At 30.2% G+C, this 15,249-nt stretch overlaps 3 protein-coding genes across 3 annotated transcripts; 2 read left to right on the forward strand and 1 right to left on the reverse strand.

The window, feature by feature from the left end:
• Positions 1–2,754: 2,754 nt before the first annotated feature.
• Positions 2,755–5,738, reverse strand: LOC113863292 (CST complex subunit TEN1). The gene is made up of 4 exons (XM_027496821.1): positions 5,588–5,738; positions 4,375–4,488; positions 3,270–3,423; positions 2,755–3,172 (listed from the first exon to the last, which is right to left on the reverse strand). The coding sequence occupies exons 2-4, from the start codon at positions 4,476–4,478 to the stop codon at positions 3,053–3,055; spliced, it is 378 nt and encodes a 125-aa protein (XP_027352622.1). The 5' UTR covers positions 4,479–4,488; positions 5,588–5,738; the 3' UTR covers positions 2,755–3,052.
• Positions 5,739–10,769: 5,031 nt separating this feature from the next.
• LOC113863408 (F-box protein PP2-B15-like) lies at positions 10,770–12,012 on the forward strand. The gene is made up of 3 exons (XM_027496977.1): positions 10,770–11,049; positions 11,167–11,285; positions 11,508–12,012. Exons 1-3 carry the CDS (start codon positions 10,771–10,773, stop codon positions 11,992–11,994), a joined length of 885 nt encoding a protein of 294 aa, XP_027352778.1. The 5' UTR covers position 10,770; the 3' UTR covers positions 11,995–12,012.
• An 848-nt stretch (positions 12,013–12,860) lies between these two features.
• LOC113861109 (F-box protein PP2-B15-like) lies at positions 12,861–14,918 on the forward strand. The gene is made up of 3 exons (XM_027493728.1): positions 12,861–13,112; positions 14,191–14,309; positions 14,516–14,918. The coding sequence occupies exons 1-3, from the start codon at positions 12,861–12,863 to the stop codon at positions 14,916–14,918; spliced, it is 774 nt and encodes a 257-aa protein (XP_027349529.1).
• The last annotated feature ends 331 nt before the right edge of the window (positions 14,919–15,249 follow it).

The raw sequence follows: 15,249 nt of genomic DNA on the forward strand, positions 1-15,249 counted from the left end.
TGGTCATATGGGTTAAGGCCTCACTGTAATAGTGCTTACTAATATGGTAATATCATTTTATATCTTTTTACACGTAAAATCATTATTAATGTTAATTTTATATTAATAGATAATAAAATTAATTATTTATTTAAAAAATGTAAATATTTTCAAAATTTTAAATTATTAAAATAATTATAATTGTTAATTTAAAATTTTCATATAATATTATCTAAAATTTGCATGTAAAGCACCCACTAATATTACTGTTAATTATTTTCCTCGTTATCATTATCAATATGTATAACTCCTTTTACACAACAAAGTTGATCACAAATTCATGGGTTAAGAATCAACCATATCGGAGTGTCTTTTTTACTTACACTCATCATTTAATTGTGGTGGAATTATTAAATATTTAATTGCTGGATAAATTTAAAAATCACTGTCAATGAAATCGAACATTTATTTAGTATTTATAATTTATAAATTTAGTCAAAGCATCAGTTTCTAAGTTCTAACAATCTTCAACATCAATTTTTTGAGGTGGGAGGGTAATGTAGGAGTCATAAATGGTTATGCGATGAGCTATCCAATTCTAATCGCACTGCGATTTCAATGTGAGGATCCAAGAAATTATTGCATGATCGGGAAGCATCAGTATTCGTAGTTTTGAGTAATCACTAAGTAATTTAGTGATAAGCAAATAAAAGCACATAATAATTTCCTAAGCGATCCACATGAAAAAAAAAAGAAAAAGAGAAGGGCAAGGGGGGCCCAAAGCTGGGATCCAAATAACCTTTTTTGCCTCATGTCCTACGATTAAAAAATTAATTTAAATATATTTTTAAATTCTTATAATTTATCTTGCACTTCTTTTTAATTTTTATATTTTTAAATTTTAATTTTTAGTCCTTGTAATGTTTCTAAATTTGGGTTTTAGTTTTTTCATAAATTATTTTGTTTTAGTTTTAATTTTAATAATTTAATTTTAAATTTCTTCTGCCTATTAGATTGGTCCAAATAATTTGATATCTGTTTTGGCATATTACTAACATGGAGACTCAAATCGCTTTTTTTTTTTTTAATCATCAAGAAAAAATAAAAAAAATAAGAATTAAAATAAAATTTAGTATAAATCATAAATTTTTAAAATATATTTAAACTAAAAAAATTCTCTTACATTTTTAAAATTTAATGCTATTTTTTTTTAACTAAAATACAAGAGGGAAAAAGTGATTAAAATCTCATCGGTGAGGGTCCACTGAGGGTGAGATCTGCCACGTGAAATTTAGAGAGCCAGAAATCACGTGTGGGGCGGGACACCACATAACCGGCAATCACACAAAGCCTCTTTTTCCAAATGGGTAGGTCCCCGGGATTCAGAATGAATCACTTCATGTCAAATTTGTATAATTAAGGTCGTATTGTATAAAATTTTGTATTTGCTTTTTCTAATAATTAAATAAAATTTTATTAGATTTGTGATCATAAAGATAGATCAAAATATTACATAATCATACAAAGTTTAATATAAGAAAGTTATCAAATTCATTCTCACGCGACCATGGACTTTTTTACGGTGGTCATACGTTTTATTTACCATCATCATGTTGCAACTATGCAACATTAATAATGTCAAAGATGAAACCAAATCTAATGCTTTAATTTCATTTAGTGGATGCTTTTCCATATCAAACAACATCCAATTTGTCAAAATTATACGGCTAAATGGACGTGGAAGCAGAGACCCCACTTTAGCCCAACACCAAAGCCAAAATTATTATCCCAGCATTAAATTCAATAAGAACCATACAAATCATTCTTGGACTATTAATTAACAGTTTAACACCAACTTGTGGATATGCAGGCTCCACATAGTTTGACGAAGATGTTGACGTTAGTTTTACGTTTAAACAAGCGGAGTATTTATATGACAAATTGAAATGCTGAATTACCAATTTACCACTTTGGATATGAAAAATTCTCCAAGGGCGTGCTCAATAATGATAAAAAATAAGTATGGAGTGATGTGGGACATGAAAAGCAACAAATATTCCATCATTACAAAAAAGATATGTATCGTCCTCTGCTATTCATTGCATGTCAACATAAATTCGCAAATTCAACAACCAGGCTTGTGTACGAGTGGTGGATAATTTGTGAGATACTTTGTATGTCGAGTTGTGATTTTCCATCACAATGTTGCACATGGAATATGTACCTCCCATTATTCCAAGCTCAATTGCTACCACATTAATTTACATGACGGGACCTACCAAGTGGATTATTGGCACCGATAATTTTCCCACCGAAATGAAAATATGTGCCATGTAGCATTCAAATGCTGCAAAGATGTTGAAATATGGGATGCAACATACAAAAAGAGACTATTGACATGTATTAAAGAGACATTTGACAAAATTTATAAATATAGCCTGTAATTTTTAAACTCTTTTTAACTTATTTCAATAACCTTTTTTCATATAATAGCAAAATAAAGTCTTGTAAATTATGTCAATAAATTTCATAACTAAATTTATGATATAAATCTTTTATAAAGTAAAAACTTATTAAAGAAACGCTTAATTAAACTATTATTTAAACACACCCTAAAACCCTATTCCATGTTGCCTTAAATATTCCTCCACCCCTCCCCCTCCCTTTCCTCAGTCTCAGATTGTAAAATCAGTGCGGCCAAAAGTTTGTCGCATAGCTTCACATGAAAAAACTAAATGACCCCGTGAAGCATGCACAGCTAAGCCTAACTCAAATCTAACAGCTCTTGATGTCGTCATGTCCCATTTGCAGCCAAAAGAAAGAGAGAGAATAAAATAAAATGCATTCATGAACGTTGTTAAGATTCTGTTTACATGACGAACCCTGCAGAGAGCAGAACACTTCCTTATCTGAAAAGCACATAAAAATGCTTAGGCATTCAGTTTCTCTACATGACAAACATATTGCTATGAAAAGAGTTTAGGGGGACAACCTTCCATCTTTATATATATTATGAGAAAAATGTATTTTCAAACTAGTATGACGACTACAGTATGCAAATAATCCCACTAAGTTAAGTTGCTGAATTATTTAAATGATTCGCTTGAAACTGTCTTAAAAGCAGCAAGGACTGATGATAAAGATTGAGATCAATCCCATCAACGTTTCTACCAACACGGGCCTGCAAAACTCCCTAGCAAGTAACAAAGAACACAATCATGTGTCTAAGAGTGTTTGCATGAGAAAACAGGAAGGAGTAAGGCTTTAACCAAATCTTGACAAGCACATACCTCATTATCAGGTTGGATAAAGAGCTCACCAATGAATTGGTAGACAGAGCCAACATGAAAGGCAAGGTCCCTCAAATGCTCAGTATTAACTTTTAGGATGTAATTACCATCAATAATTATTGCTAGGCCTGTCTCTGAAGTGTATTCCTGTAACCTGTGGGATGCTAGACACAAGTTATTCATTGATACTTAATTATTGTCAATTGCAGCATCGTTATTAAAAATTTTATAATACAGCAATATAGTCTGTCAGATGCAATATACAGCAGCTTGTACCATTAGCACAGATATAGATAATTAGACAAGGCATTCAAATATCACTACAATCTGCATGGACTGTTTCAATTATTAGTAAATGTCCTATAGCATTACCAAATTCGGTTTTGACCACCTACTTTCAGTTGAAGATAATTCTCAAATTTATGCAATTCCTATCATACATCTTATATTGACCACTGCATTAACAAAATATAACGTCACATGGCCCTTATTATTAGTTTGATGCCATGTCAATAAGAAAGGCATTGCCACATCAGTAAAGACTAACCCAACTGCAAACAAACAAGTGAATTTAATTGCATCCTATTCATGTCCACAGGCCACACTTTTGGTAAATGAATCAATATAGTAATATTCTTAGTAACTTCGAAACCGCTAACATTCTGGAATGTATAGATCAAAGACATATAAAGTATGACAACTTTCTCCAAACAAGTCAAAATCTTCAGGTAGTTTAGGATTTTCATATGACTATCTACAAGATGGACACCATATTCAAACTGCAATCATGACAGAAATGTCAACGTTTTTGTTCCCAAGCCAAAAACTGCTGAGCATGCCAATGATAATTCCTCCAAGCGCCATCACTACTACTGGTATCTACACGATCTTCACTATTATAAGTCCTATAAATGCATAACCAGATCTATGGATGTAATGCTAGCTAAATCCATCGAGTGTTTCAACTCACAGTGATTAGCAACAAAACTGAAAAGACGGAATTTATTTTAATATTATGTTATATCGACCTTTGTCACTACAACGGTAAAAGTTCCCACAAAAAGAAAAGTCATGGATACATAAGAGTTAGAATGGCAGCACTCACTTTCCAATTATTCTGAGCGAAGCTCCTTGCTTAAAATAAGGAGACGATGGGAGCAGATCTTGTAAAGAAACCAATGCACCAGACTTTATTTCGAAGGATGCCATCAGGCTTCACCTGGTACCGCATAAAACTTCTAGTTATGCTTGCAATCTGGGAAAACATATCATAACAATGGACAAGGCACGAATCAATGTTAATGCTAAGCTTTTGTAGAACCTTGTATATCCCTAGACAAGCTTTTATGGCATAGTGTCATATGATATCATCCTATAATATACTTCAATAAATTATTTCGTTTACAGATGAATGATACTTGCCCATAACTACAACAAATCCCCAGTCAACTAATTTTTCTCCATAGTCGTGTCTACATGTTTGATTTTTGATGTTACAGTTTTTGACAAGCAATTTCTGAATGAGCAAGGAGCAGAAACCATTGATTTTTAAAAAGTTTAACCAGGCATTTTCTTCTTCATATCAAAACCATAGGACAATACACACCACACATTGATGTATGGATAATTCAAAATTGACAATGTACCTGTATCATACCCAATTTCTGTACCCATGCAGCATATAGTGTGTGAGTATGATATAATATCTCATGTTTATGAAATAACTTAATTTCAATTAACTTATAAATATAGATTAAGATTTGTCAACACAAGTAAATCAAATTCATTCATTCATATAGTGACGAATAACTTTTTAAAGGGCAATTGAATATAAAGGAGAGTCGTAACACGAGTAAAATTTCACAATAATTCAAGATTGTTTTCCACTCCATCAACTTCATTATCCATACATACAGGAATTTAAAATATTTGACGTTCTCTCCCTCTCTTGACGTTCAAAATCTTCCTTTCTTCTTCCCGGTTTTTGGGTGCCCCCTAATCATTTTCACAAATACCTTGTAGGCACGTCTCTTTCTACCCCTGGTTTTTTCTCTTTGGGCCACACAACAAATTTACAATACTTACAGTTCGAGAATAAAAAATTAAATTCCAATAGCATTGCCTTTCAAATATTCCTACAACACCGAGTTAATCAAAGCCACGAGAGGTTCTTCAAATTATAGCGGCCGTAAGTTATTACGTAAACCAACATAAATCACACCATAATCAAAGAAAAAATAAATAATGGCGATAAGATATTTAAGAAGTAGATAAAATAGAAAAGGAGGAAGCGAATTAGAAGAGTGTTGTTAACTAACTGAAGGAAGGGGGTCACAGAATCTTCGCAAAATTGAAAAGGCTCTTTATCCAGTGGATGCTGAAGTGAAGACGATAACTGCTATTAGCAATCAACAAATGAGAAGCGAAAATGGAGCTGTGGAGGGAAAATTTTAAAATGAAAACCGATGGATTAGATTTAGAAGTCAAAACGACTCTGTTACCCGTCTTACTCTTCCTCTGCTCTTATCAATATTTTTTTAAAATAGGACGGTGATTTGAATAGATAAAACCATTAGTTGACGGTTCGTTAGTTTAATCTTAATTCAATTGAAATTCAACTGTTAATAATTAGATTTTTTTAATATTATAAATTATATCAAATAATCTATTAATTAAAAATTTCAATAAATATATTAAATATCCTTATTATTATTATTGTGTGTGTGTCTCAGAGAGTGAGAGAGATTGAAGTAGTAGTGTAATAATTCTTTTTGAAAATTTGAAGAAAAAAAAACTGATAAAATTTAAGTGCCGATCTTTTAAATGGTGTTGATATTATTTATTAATCAAAGTTATAATTTTATTTCAATAATGTGTGATTACATTAAATGTAATCTTTTTATTAGAATAATAATTTTTTAATTAATAAACAGCATTAATAATATCTAAAGAAATCATAAGCTTTGTTTTAAAAAAGAAAAAGACTGATGAGAACATAAGCCAAAGTTACTATACTTTATCAAGTTAAATTATACTCACATCCTTTGTAATATTGCGTTAAATATATTTATAACTCACATCCTTTATTATAAATAATATATGATATTTACGTCGTTATGAAAAAAAAAAAGTTTGTGTACGATAAAAAGGGCAGAGTTTTTTGTGTTATTAATGAGTTGCTTGTTTATTGACACGATTTATCAAAGTGTAAAAATTAAATTTATTAAAATTGTTCAGGATTATTTAAAATTTAAACTTAATTTAAAATTAAACATTCACTTTCATACAATTATCAATATTTGAACTTTAAACTAAACAAAAATTAAGAACAAAATGTAAAAGATGTGATTTTAATGCAAAACAAAACATATAACCAGACGTTAATAAGAACAACTCATAAAAATGTATTGATTTAATGATAACAACTCAAATGTATAATATTAATTCAGCAAGAATATGAATTTCACATTTTTGCACCCCTTGTGAAAATGTACTAGTAAATAGATTTACTAATATTGAGTAATTAGCATTGATAGAGGGATTATTAATAACTGATATATATTACTTATTTTAGAGACTAAAACAGTTCACTATAATGTTCTAAAGGATAAAAACACTAATTTACTCATTCACTCTAGCCCTGTAATTATAGTGACAAATAATTAATATATGTCATTTTTTTTAATTAATATACCAAGCCAATAGGTAGTTCCATTAAATATAAAAAATAAAAAATTTTAAAAATACCAACCCAGTTGAATTTTTTTAAAATACAACATAAAAAACATTATCACTAAACAAAAATATAAAAATAAGATTTAAGAAAAATAATTCCACAATTTGAGTTAATTTATGTGGAGTTCAACTCACCTGAAATCTGGGAGTGAGTAAATTGTTTTCAAAAACATTTATGAGCTTTTTTTTTAATTAATTCGTCGAAAATGTGGACGAACCAAATTGATTTGCAGGCCACAGCCCATTTTGACTCGTGGGTGACGGTCACGCTTCAACATCCAATTGTAGATTGATATTTGCCAAAAACATAATCATCATCAATTGGGGAAAAAAATGACTACAATTATTGAGGGAATAAATTTAGGTTTAAAATTCTTAAGTTTCGTCTATGTTAATTTTTATTTTGATGGCTTACTGTACTTTAATTTCAAACCCTACTATAATATTTTCTTACAAATTGTTTACTTACCAAACAAAGAAATAATTAAAAGTATTTTGTAATTTTAAGAGATTAAATATATTCCTATTTTTATTCAATAAAATCTCAGGAGGATTAATAAGAATATATAACATAAAAATAGAGCTTTACTATTTGATTAACAGAGAAATTTAAAAAATTATATATATTTTTTGGTTAACTAAATTTTATCTTTTATCAAGCTAGTGACACATTCGGTCAAAATATATTTTAGTCAATTATAATATATATATATATATATATATATATATATATATATACACATCATATATGAGTCTATAATAAATTTTAAATCAATAATTTGTATATATAAAAGTCAAAAAGGCGCCAACGTAAGTAAGGGCGTAGCAACTTGCATCCTTCGGCCATTTGGGCTGTCAGCTACGACTGGACCTAGCACATTTTAATTAATAAATTACTAAGGTCAAATGATAAAAATTATATTAAGATATAAATATAATAGAGTGAAATACAAGTAATAAAGACATGAATTTGCATTCTATTTATTAATATATTTTAAGACAACTTTAAAAAACAAAACGCAAATGAATGAGTGAACTTAACTACAGTTTGAACATTGTCAAAATATTACTCTCTAAACAAATATTCAAATGCTAGCTCTATTTTTTAAAATTTATGATTATTTTTGTATGATTAAATTATTTATATTTACGTCTCTTATTCTCACTAAATACATCTCTTAATATTAAGATTTTTTTTAAAGATTCTTATAAAAAGGATTGAAAGAAATATTTAAAATACATTGAAAGTTTACATATTTTTTACACTACAAATATAATAGTATATAAGATTTATTATTTTATACAATAAATAATTTAAAAAATTTATATTTTGATATAATTTAATTTATTGAGAATATACAATTTTTTATTCCACTAGTATACTAAAATTAAACTATTTAACAATATATACGTAGCACATGTTCCCATTATTTCTATATCACGGGACAAATCACAGATTAGGACAGGTTAAACTAGATTTTCATAAAATTTAAGTGACCGTTTATTTTATTTGGAGTAGACTGCTGTGATTTATAAAATTGTAGTAATTTATAGTATAAGTAACTATATCAACAGAGTTTGCATGTGTAAATCGTTTTATACTATAATAACAAGGTTACTTATTATCCATTAACAACAAAATAAACCAATTATTGAAAATTGAGAAGGTTGGGAATCAAATAGATATCACCCCTGTAATATCTTTCCCAAATTGATTTCTATATATATTTTGCCTTGCACAGGAGATTTTACTCTTAGCTCGATTTTCATGGTGTATTAATTATTGTAGAAGGTTAAATAGCGTGTGCGACTCACCAACTCTTTTAGAGACACATTACGACAATAGATGCCCTTTCTTTATTATTAAACATTTTATTAAAGTTTTAATGTTTAGTAATAAGAGAAGAAAGGTATAAAAGAAAACATTATATGAAAAGTTAACACATCAGGAAATTTTTTAATTCATATCTTATAAATATTTATATCATAGATTGCACATTTTGCATTGATCAATCAACATGCATTGCTCTTTTATCTATTTTTATGTAGGTGACTTTAAGATTGATTTTTTTAAGTGAGAAAATGTGTAAAGTAAAAAATAATAATTTTATCTACATTTAATTTGAATTAAAGAATTTTATAAATATAACTAATCTAATATTAATGATGTATAAATCTTTATTTTCTTATTTCAAAATAACTAAATTTATGATTTTATCCGGGTTAGTTTTGTTTTAACCTCCTTGTAGGTGTAGCCAGTTTTAAACCCATATTCTAATCTGCTAGGCTTAAAGAAAATTAAATAAAGATATTAGATCAAGTTCCAAATTTGATAATACAAATGTTTAAAACATTGATTATTTCATTGGCTAAATTTCCAAAACCTGCAATGTAATATTTAGAAGACATTTAAGTAGTAAAAAAGGAAAATGTGAGAGTATATTTGATTTATGGCTTTAAAAATATTTTTTAAAGTAAAAAAAAAAATTTGCTCATTAACAATTTTTTTTCTTAAAAACGGTTTTTTAAAATTATTTTAAAATAATTTTTAAAAATTAAAAATTAAAATAGAAAGAAACATTTTTTCTATTTTGTTATGATAATTTTTACTATATCCTATAAATTAGATATTTTATATTTATTTACACGTAAAATAATTATCAGTATTAATTTTAAAACTAGAGCTTTATCTGAAAAAAAACTCAAATATTTTTTTTATTTTTATGACATTAGAAGAATTATAACAGTTAATTTATAAAAAATATACAATGTCCTTTCAAATTTTCAGATACATAACAAACATTTTTTTATTTGTCATCTTGTTAAAAAAAATTTATTTATCTATTTATTTAAAGTTTAAGATAATATTAGTTATTATTTATCAATTCTATCTCTAGTTCAAGATAAAAACAATTAATTAATGAAAGAGATAAAAGAGAATAATTAAAAAAACTAAATGATACTTTTAGTTAAAAAATATAAAATCTATTCATTATAATTCATGTTAATATCTGGTGACAAATAAAAAAGATACGGAGAGTATTAATAAACTTATTTATATTTTTTATTATTATTAAATAAAAGATATTTATTATATTTTAATACAATAAATATATTTTTTTATAAAAAATTTATAATTATAAAAATTTAAACTTAGTCCAAGTTAATAAAACTTATATATATATATATATATATACATATAATTTTGGAAAAAAAAGAGTATGTTTTATAAAACAAAAGAAGGGAACGACTTAATGTAAATATCTCTAAACAAGTGAAAGAAGCGTAATATGCTGCAAGGCTGCAAGTTGTGGACATCCGTCGGCGCGAATTGACCATCGCCAACCCATTGGGAAAATGAACACTCGCATTCCTAAAATTTTATAATTTAAAAAAGACAGATAAAAAAAGAAAAAATAGAAAATAAATAAATAAATAATGTAAACGGTGGATCGTTGTATCTACGTGCCTTTCTTCCATCTTTATCAATCCTCTGTCTCGTTGCCTTACAAATATAATGCATATCACGTTTACCGTCTATCTAGCAAATTGAAAACGTTTGCAAATATAAGGAGAGTGAAAGCCCCTTGATTTCAAACCTTCGCAAAACCCACTTGCTCTAAGTAATTTCTTTCTCTGATTTTACTTTCACTCATGATGACGAGTGTAATGCATCATTAGACGTAGATAGAAAGAGAGAAAGAAAGAGTTTAGTTATAAAATATCAAACATAGTTTAACCACTTTGTAATCCCCGCCAGAATTACATGGCATCTTCCTCCAACAATAACATTGAATCATTGCCGAATGATTGTGTCTCTGCAATACTGTCACGTACATCACCTCAAGAGGCATGTCGAGTTTCACTAGTCTCCACTACCCTTCGTTCTATCGCGGACTCTGACTTGGTTTGGAAGAGCTTCTTGCCCTCTGATTATGAGGACATTGTCTCAAGAGCCGTTAATCCCTTCACCCTTAAATTCTCCTCATACAAGCAACTCTTCTATGCACTTTGTCGTCCCCTTCTCCTCGACGGAGGCAACAAGGTACCCAACCCATTCATTCATTTTTTGTTTAACTAATTTCAAATAAATTATCACTTTTTAAGACAAATTCAAAATTATATTTTTATTTATATCTATCCATACCCGTTGTACATACAGAGCTTCAAATTGGACAAGTCTTCGGGTAAAAAATCTTATATCATATCCTCAAGGGAACTTTCAGTAGCATGGAGTAGTGACCCATTGATCTGGAGCTGGAGACCAATTGCTGAATCAAGGTATTTAACTTAGCTTCAGTTTAACTCAAGTTTACTTTGCAGTTCGAACATGCATACAACGTTTGTTTGAAAAAATTATAAATAATTTAACTCACATTAATAATATAGTTCAAGAGTAGACTTAAGAAAGAAAGCATTATTTTAACATAAAAAATGTTTATTTTAGTGAATTAAGAGAAGTACCAGTTCAAGGGATACAAAATTACAAAATATTTATTGCAGATTTGCAGAGGCAACTGAGCTGAGAACAGTGAGCTGGTTAGAAATTGAAGGGAGAATAAGGACGCGGATTCTAACGCCTAAGACGTCGTATGCGGCTTATCTGATAATGAATGTCTCTCATCGAGCTTATGGGTTAGATTCTTCCCCGTCTGAGGTATCGGTTGCGGTGGGAAACAAAGTGCATAAAGGGAGGGCATACGTGGGGCATAAAGATGAGAAGAAGCGTAAGATGGAGACGCTGTTTTATGGGAACCGAACAGAGATATTGAGAAACACAGTGATCCAAAATAAAGGGGTTCAAGTTGCATCCAAAAGAGATGATGGGTGGATGGAGATTGAGCTTGGGGAGTTCTTCAGTGGAGAGGGTGATGAAGAGATCAAGATGAGTCTAAGGGAAGTGGGTTACCAATTGAAGGGTGGCCTTGTCCTCGAAGGCATCGAAGTCAGGCCAAAAACACCTTGCCACGGGGAAATTGGAAAATGTTGAACACTTGATACTCTGTTGTTCTCGATTTATTAAATTAAGATGTGTTTGTTTGTGTGTTAGAAATATGTTCTGTATGTGACAAGGACTAAAAATGTGTATATATCCGTCATGCGTGCAAAAAAATTTTAAAAGCCTAATACACCCTCAGAAGGATAAAACATGTTTGGGGCCTTTTACCATGATGTGGTGCTGACATGGGGATAAAATAATTTACTTTTTCAAATTCTCTTTATCATTTAAATAGGATGCGTGCAATTTTGTGTGTCCATTGTTTTTGTTTGCATTGTCGAATTGTTTTGGAAAATGATGTATCAAATTCATATCATTTGTGAGATTAAGGCTGCAGCAATCTTCAGTTTAAACAATTACATGTATGCAATTTCGAAGTTATCGGTTCGCAATTTTTTATTGGATATGTAAGATATGGAAAATATTAAATCAGCACTTAAAATTAATTTAAAACAATTAAAAATTATATTTTATTGAAATATATCTTTTTTTTTTTCAATTTGAATACGTAAAATCAATCCTTGTTACCAAAATCAATAAAATTTTTACTGTGAAACAATAAATTTTAAAGGTCAATATTAATTACTGTTTCATGGAAAACGTGGGCATCCGGGATCAGTGAGATTCACATCCACTTCAAAATTAAGGAATGGAATGTGCTCATGTTTGGGCTCAATGTTGACATATTTAGTCACGGTCAAAAAATATGTTGTCATACTAGCGATAAGATTGGACCATGTCCCGCAGTGTCTTGTTTAATTATATATATAAGTAGAACTTGCCCATTTCTGGAAGCAACTTGTAACCTTGAAAATTTTGATTTGGTCTTCTTACCATATACTGTCTTTTTCAAAAATATGGAGCTTTTGCCTGAGGATTGTTTTGCCCATATTTTATCATTTACATCCCCTCAGGACGTGTGTAGGACCTCATTAGTCTCATCCATTGTGCGGTCAATGGCAGATTCAGATACTGTCTGGGAGAAGTTTTTGCCATTTTATTATCAAGATATTGTTTCAAGTCTGGCGACCCCATCCTTGCTGTGTTCGTCAAAGAAAGAGTTGTTTGTCAGGTTATGTAAACCGCAACTAATTAAAGACGGTAACAAGGTGACTTTTTTGTGTCTTTATTTTTAATATTTGCTGTTTGTGATAGATTTGAGTTTAAAAGGTGGACCTGCTCTTTAGTTAGTATCTAGAAATTCCAATTATGACATTGACAAATATACTAAATTATGTTGTTCGCCTTGTTTTAATGACGTGATTATGAAGGCTCATAGCAAAATCACAAATTGGTTGAAAGTAAATTCTCTGTGAAGACTTTACAAAATCTACCAATACCGTGGACATTTGCTATCGGTCTTCAAACGTCGCAATCATGCTCATGCAGCAAGTTGTTCGTAAGTTTGTGGGTGCACATAGCCTAGGTACACAAGAACATTATCTTAATGTCTTTAATTAAGGGTAGTGTTAAAGTAAAATCTCTCACAATCGGGAAGAAGAAAGATCAAACGGCAGAAATTTTGAGAACGTTGCAAATTGGAATTACAATTAATCGTATGAGTATTAGTAATGTCTATTTTTGTCGTTTACGCATGTTATTGTCGGGCAAAAATGAAAACCAGTAGCTGCACACTATACAGGGAGCCAGTTCCTTACAACTTCCATTCTAGGGCTTATTTATGCTAATGGCAACTGAAAAGAGCTCCAGTGGAAACTATTTTAAAATTATATAAGTTTATATTTATTATATTATTATTCTGTTAATTTTAAGAGAAATGTTTGTAGAAGAAATTAATAATAAAACTATGTTAAGATAAATCAATGCTTCAAAGTGCAAAACCAAATTTTGTGCGGGAAACAGGAGAAAGAGAATGCGTCAAAGTGCACAAATTGCATCAAAATGCAATTCTGTTAGCTGAAGGTTGGTTGTGTATGCTCAGGCGGAGGAGCAAATATGAATTTTCTAACACAGAATTCATATTTGCTCCTCTGCCTGTGGATACTCAAATCACCTTCTATCATTTTTAGGCTGCCGTTATAAGATTTTAGAAAACAAATTAAAATTGTTAAAAGAAATATAAAATGTTCATATATATATATATATATATATATATATATATATAAAATAAATACCAGTAAATAAGGTAAGGACATTTAGTTTTTAAGCAACCTGTCATTGAAACAGATGTTCTCGATCGAAAAAACAACGGGAAAAATATGCTACCTGTTGAGCGCTAGGCAACTTTCAATTGCATGGGGTGACAGCCCACTCTATTGGTCATGGAAACCAACTCAAGGTTCAAGGTTTGTGCATCATCCCAATTCTACCCAATAATAAAAATCAATTTTTTTCCTGTACTTGTGCACTTGTCATCTTAATAATAATCTTAGTTACTCATTTCTATTTTGTTTTTAAAATAAAATGGTGCAATTTAATGAAGGATTATGCTTATGATTTGGTTATAAAAGTGAACAAATTATTACCAATTCCCTTTGGGATTTGGGTGTAGGTTTGCAGAAACTGCTGAACTGAGAACCATTTGCTGGCTAGAAATCAGGGGCAGCATAAACAGTGGAATGTTATCTCCTAAAACATTATACGGAGCGTATCTAAAAGTGAAATTCGCGGATCGTGCATACGGGTTAGACTCGTTACCTTCGGAGGTGTCAGTAGAGGTTGGCAACCACAAATCACAAGGAAATGTTTACATACATTCACATTGCAAAAGGAACGGTAAAGCCTCTTGTTGTTCCCATTGTGAGGCTCGAGATGAATGGTTGGAGATTGAGTTGGGGAGTTTCCACCCTGAATCAAACCAAGAAGTGAGAATGTGCCTCAAAGAGGTTAAAGGTGTGCACTTAAAAGGTGGGCTAATAGTTGATGGGCTTGAAATAAGGCCCAAATGGTTCTAAGAAGCCTCGACATATGGGCCGTAACATCCTTACATCTAAGCTATTCCGTTAATGATTGTTTTTACTTTGTGGGCAAAACCGGAAACGGGTTCTCGCACTATCCTATGTAACCCTAGCAACACCGTTGCCGCTCTCTATAAAATCCTTGTTTTCAATTGTTAATTGCTATACCGCAAAGAAAACAAGTTTCGCCGTACTTGCATGGTGTTGTGTCCCTCCCCGTTAGAATTTTGTACCTAGTTCTTTGTCTCTCAAGTGATAGCAATGCTATTATTTGATTTGTTATAAAATGTCTCTTTTTTATAATACGTATATAACTGATGGTGTTAAT

This window comes from Abrus precatorius, unplaced genomic scaffold (assembly GCF_003935025.1).
Source record: "Abrus precatorius isolate BTA unplaced genomic scaffold, Abrus_2018 Scaffold3, whole genome shotgun sequence".
In the NCBI taxonomy this organism is placed as follows: domain Eukaryota; kingdom Viridiplantae; phylum Streptophyta; class Magnoliopsida; order Fabales; family Fabaceae; genus Abrus; species Abrus precatorius.

Coding starts and splice junctions, on each gene's coding strand:
- LOC113863292 (XM_027496821.1), bottom strand. CDS start 4,478: ATGGCATCCTTCGAAATAAAGTCTGGTGCATTGGTTTCTTTACAAGAT. Junction 3,424..4,374: donor TCGCTCAGAATAATTGGAAA/GTGAGTGCTGCC, acceptor AGCATCCCACAG/GTTACAGGAATACACTTCAG. Junction 3,173..3,269: donor TTATCCAACCTGATAATGAG/GTATGTGCTTGT, acceptor GTTACTTGCTAG/GGAGTTTTGCAGGCCCGTGT.
- LOC113863408 (XM_027496977.1), top strand. CDS start 10,771: ATGGCATCTTCCTCCAACAATAACATTGAATCATTGCCGAATGATTGT. Junction 11,050..11,166: donor TCCTCGACGGAGGCAACAAG/GTACCCAACCCA, acceptor TTGTACATACAG/AGCTTCAAATTGGACAAGTC. Junction 11,286..11,507: donor AGACCAATTGCTGAATCAAG/GTATTTAACTTA, acceptor TATTTATTGCAG/ATTTGCAGAGGCAACTGAGC.
- LOC113861109 (XM_027493728.1), top strand. CDS start 12,861: ATGGAGCTTTTGCCTGAGGATTGTTTTGCCCATATTTTATCATTTACA. Junction 13,113..14,190: donor TAATTAAAGACGGTAACAAG/GTGACTTTTTTG, acceptor TCATTGAAACAG/ATGTTCTCGATCGAAAAAAC. Junction 14,310..14,515: donor AAACCAACTCAAGGTTCAAG/GTTTGTGCATCA, acceptor ATTTGGGTGTAG/GTTTGCAGAAACTGCTGAAC.